Source organism: Pundamilia nyererei, unplaced genomic scaffold, assembly GCF_000239375.1.
Source record: "Pundamilia nyererei isolate P.nyererei 1_Seehausen unplaced genomic scaffold, PunNye1.0 scaffold00205, whole genome shotgun sequence".
In the NCBI taxonomy this organism is placed as follows: Eukaryota; Metazoa; Chordata; class Actinopteri; order Cichliformes; family Cichlidae; genus Pundamilia; species Pundamilia nyererei.
Genome location: NW_005187606.1, coordinates 323,323 through 328,088, shown reverse-complemented (window position 1 = coordinate 328,088; position 4,766 = coordinate 323,323). Strand labels below are relative to the sequence as shown.

The 4,766-nt window shown below is 39.0% G+C and overlaps 1 protein-coding gene across 1 annotated transcript in view; it reads right to left on the bottom strand.

The window, feature by feature from the left end:
* LOC102197344 (voltage-dependent T-type calcium channel subunit alpha-1I-like) overlaps positions 1-4,766 on the bottom strand; it is a 154,277-nt gene that overhangs the window by 46,629 nt on the left and 102,882 nt on the right. Inside the window, exons 21-23 of the mRNA XM_013914563.1 lie at positions 3,674-3,800; positions 3,025-3,150; positions 2,181-2,270 (exon numbers count right to left, since the gene is read on the bottom strand). Coding sequence (XP_013770017.1) covers positions 2,181-2,270; positions 3,025-3,150; positions 3,674-3,800 — 343 coding nt within the window. The remainder of the gene's footprint in view (positions 1-2,180; positions 2,271-3,024; positions 3,151-3,673; positions 3,801-4,766) is intronic.

Sequence of the window (4,766 nt, the reverse complement as noted above, 5' to 3'; positions counted from 1 at the left end):
AAAGGACGAGAATGGTGAGAAGACCAGAGTCAGCTCCGATTAGAAGATCGTTAGTGACTTTAAGTAGAGCAGTTTCGGTACTGTGACATGAGCGAAAACCAGATTGAAATCTCTTTTTTGAGAGAAAAGAATACATCTGACACTCTGTGTCCATATTCAGTACAGTTTGAAAATCTGGGGACTGTCAGCAATCTCAAAGGATGACAGTAAACAGAGGAATAGGCAGAGAATGGAGACAACGTGGGTTGATTGGATGTGGAGGTAGTTTTTGGGAGAGAGTTATTAGAAAACAAAACAAAAAATAAAGAAAAAAAACTCTGAAGTTCAGTGACAATAAAGCTGGAGATGAGAGTCAGATTTTCAATTTGGGGGAGCGCTGAGAGCTGAAAGCACTGGGTGGAGTGTAAATGGGATTAGTCATTCAGAGCCATGTTGGACTGCAGTGAGGGTTCTCCCTGAGGCGAGGAAACTGAATCATCCAGAATAATGCCCACTCTTTTTAATAGATTCTCTAATAGATTTTCAAATAAACCAATTCTACAAGGAACGTGTTCACTTTGTAGCCACTATAGAAGACTAATTTACATCACGTTATTGGATGCTGTTGTCGTCTGTGTATATTATTTGTGGGGTTAAGGAGACAGTAAGCAGCGTGTTCTCCAATTTAGGAAGCAAAGATACATTTTTAAGATCGTGACTGGCCTCAGGTGTGATTGTTTATTAGAATGTTTTAGCTTCCATTAGATAACTATAGTATCTCTGATAGAGCATTCAAGCAAAGCTCCTAATTTCACATTCCAATTATAGCTCAACTCTCACCTTCAATCATAATTTTAAAGTCTTATGTGAAACTAGTTATGAACAACATTCAGCTCACATAACATTCATTGGAGGGAGTGTGGGTTAATTAAATTAAAAAAAGGGTATTTGCATTATAGCAAAGACACAGGCAGTGCACTTAAAAACAGCATAATAGGGACATTGGAGTAAAGCTCTTCAAATAAAATATACTAACAAAGGGATCTCAGAGGACTGGGCCGTCACATTTAACCGTTTCATTCATGACAACCTCAATCTGGTTAGTATTTTTATTCATCTTTAAGCATGAAAAAAGATTTTTGAACTTCATTTTTTTAAACATGTACTTCTTAAAGAGTTTGTTACATGTCGACTTAGGTGGACATCATACGTTTTGACTTATGAATTTGGTATGGAATGGCACATCAGTGTCCAATGTAGTGGTTTATGTGCAGGTATACCATCAACACTGACACAAATACAAGAAAGCAGCCTTTGAACAGCTGTCCACTGTAGTGACCACTATGTGTGAAAGGGTTAAATGTGATTCCAATGATAAAATCCAGAAGGAGAAGGTGATGTAGAAGGTGCTGCTCCTACAGGAAACATTTGTAGTATTGCAATGATATGAACAGACGACACTAAGACACGTCCCTGTGGAGGAGATCTGGGAACATCCAACTGGGTTGAATATTCAGAAGACCAGAAGGAGGAATTTTATATCCCATCTGTTAAAGAAATGTGGGATTCCCTCAAAGAGGTTTGAGTATGTAGATGGAGATTTAGGCAGGCATGTGGGCCACTCTGCTTAGTTTACTACCACTGAACAGTGAACCTGACTGACTGAGTGACTGACAGATAGACAGAAAAAGCTTTTAAGTATCTGGATATAAAACAATGAATGTGATCATTCACATTAGGTAAATACAATGTCAGGTGAACTGCAAAACCTGATATATTATACCATATGTATGTCAATACAAGTGAAATAAAAGTATTTCAAAATGCTGAAACAAGCACAGCTTTTCTGCTTCCACAGGAATTAAGACGATAAGTAGCAGCAAGATGCTGCAAATCAAACACATCTAACTGATCATCATTAGGTGTGAGAAGAGTGTAGACTTTCTTTTTACTATAGAATCAGAATCAGAATGGGGTTTATTGCCAAATGTTGAGCAGGTTTACAACATTAGGAAATTGCTGCGGTGCTTCAGTGCAAACATGGTGTCTTTCCTGATACTTGAATAGACATGGAAAAAATAAAAGTAGGGATAAGAATTAAAAGTGCTACGTGGAAAGATATGTGCATGAGATATACATGAGATACATGAGATATAACCACAAGCATGAGCATAGGTATTTACGGTAATATTATTTATTACCTGCTGGTCAATTCCCACTGCATCTAGTCCATGGTACATGATGTTGACCCAGCCATCTTTTGATGCCAGCACAAACAGGGACATAAGAGCCTGAAAGGGACACAAGCAACAGCATGAATAAACAAAGCAGGGGTCTCCAACTCCAGTCCTCGACAGCTACTGTCCTGCAGCTTTTAGATGTATCCTTGATCCAATGCACCTGAATCAAATGAATGGCTTGTTACCAGGCCTTTGCCAAACTTCATCGCATTCATGATTCAATCATTTGATTCACTGTGTTGGACTGGGGATGCATCTCAAAGCTGCAGGACCGTAGCTCTCGAGGACTGGAGTTGGAGACCCCTGATTTAGACCCATCCAAACAAAACGCTAATAGTATAATGGGCTAAATCTAACAGCTGGCATTTATTAAAAAAAAAAAGACAAAGAAAAGATGTTAGTAGATCAAACCACAGACATGAAGCAAAGTACTTTAATCGCCTAGTGCTCAGAGCAACAAACATGAACTGCTATTATGTAATAGACATCAGTGGTACAATATTAAAAACATTAATTAGCATTGTCAGTCCTTCCTCTGTTATTCTCCACCTCTTTTTGTTGTACGATGGGATGTTGTAGCTAACTGAAAACCATCTCTTCTATTGTGGGCAAAAGGCACTTTACATTTCTTTTTTCGCATTCATGAATCAAACTGTCGCTTTTTCTCCAGCTTTAAGACCATTTAAAGGATCGACAGCATAGTACAGTGTCTCTGTGTGCGGTGTAGTTTGTGTGTACTTCTAGGGTAATATGTGGGAAACAGCCCTGCCAGGATGCCAAGCATACACTGTATTCTATCTCGTACCTGTCCAAGGTTGTCAAAGTTGTATTTGTGGTGAACCCATCGATAGTTGGCAGCCAGGCAGTCAGATTTATTGGTGATATTCTTCACATCGAGACCCACACAGTAGTAGAACTTTCCTTTGAAAAGCTTTGAAGGAAAACAGACACAGGCAGAGGCACATGAAGATAAATCACGACAGAGCAGTGAAAAAAAAACCTTCTCTGCATAGCCACTTCTTTCACTCGGTTTTTGAAGTCATTTCACAATTAGTGTTTGTAACTAGTGCATACATGGAGCTTTATTGAAGACTCCATGAGCGCTTGATATCAACAGTGTGGTTTTCCTCCCGAGAAAAGACGTTTTTAACTCTCACTCACACTGAACATCAAAGAGGGATGTGGGTAAAAGAATGCATAACAGCAGATGCAGAGAGAATGACATGAAATGAAGTGTGCAATAGCAGGGTGGGATTGACAACCAGGTGCAAAAGAAAATATGAAAATATAAATGAGCCAGCTGTACATTTTCCATACTTGCAAACTTGCTTGTAGAGTTAAAAAGATAAACTAGATTTTGTGATGATATTCCCTTACTGATTTAAAAAAAAAAAAAAGCAAGGCAGAAGATGTTAGGTGGAGGGCAACTTGGACTTGGACACGAATATGTTTACCTGAACACCAAGGATGCCAAAGATGATGAAAAAGGCACAGCAGATGAGGACAATGTTGCCGATGGGCTTGAGGGACGTGATTAGGGTCTCGACCACCAGCTTCAGTCCTGGAGCTCTGCTGATCACCCTGTAGGACAAACAGGTGGAGAGGGATGGAAAGATGAAGAAAGAAGGAAGAAAAAAAACGACACACAGCATCTTTTAGAAGCGAAAGTAAAAAGAAAAAGAACAACGTGACTGCAGAGCTTTTGTCTAAAACACTGCGGTCATTTCAGTCACTTTTCTTTATGCTGGCATCCCAAAAACTGCCAATAATCTATTTTGTTATCTCAAGAAAACAGATTAATTTAACTCGCCAGCTGACAAAAGAAAATTAAAATAAGAATAAACGTCTGATTTCTCAAGATCATTTCTCCCAAGGAGATAATTTTGGTTTTCAGGATCCAGGGATAATTATGGAGAAGCCATTAACGTCTTAGTCTGTTTATCTGGTTATCCATGAAGCTATCCAACAGTTTCACTGAGATGCTGCCATTAATCTGACATTCTAGCAAACATCAGCTGCTGAAGTTGATTCCTGCACTGTGCAGCTGGAGGGTGGGGTGGGGGGTCACCACTTTTCCATGTTCAGAATTACAGATCCATTTATAAAACACTTGACTTCACTTTTATTTATCATCCTTCCTAATATATGAATCTGCGCGGAGGTGTGGAGAGCAGTCAGAGAGAGACAGTTTATTTCAGTAGAACAGTAGAACACTTTACTGCTGATAGGGGGAGGCCGTTTCATTAATCCACTGTCCTGTGTGAGAATGACTGCACCTGTGTTGTCCAGAGTGCTACGGCTGATACATTAACTGTTTTATGGTTCGCAAATATGAGCAAGTTCAGAAGGAACTGAATTCATGCCAAATCTTCTCTCTCTCTCTCTCTCATATATATTAGTGCTGTCAATAGATTAAAAAAATTAACTAAAATCTTTCAAATTTCTGTAATTAATCGCAATTCTTATATAGCGCTTTTCTACTCTGAGCACTCAAAGTGCTTTATACAACTAATTCATTCACCCAATCACACAAGTACTTTTCTAAAC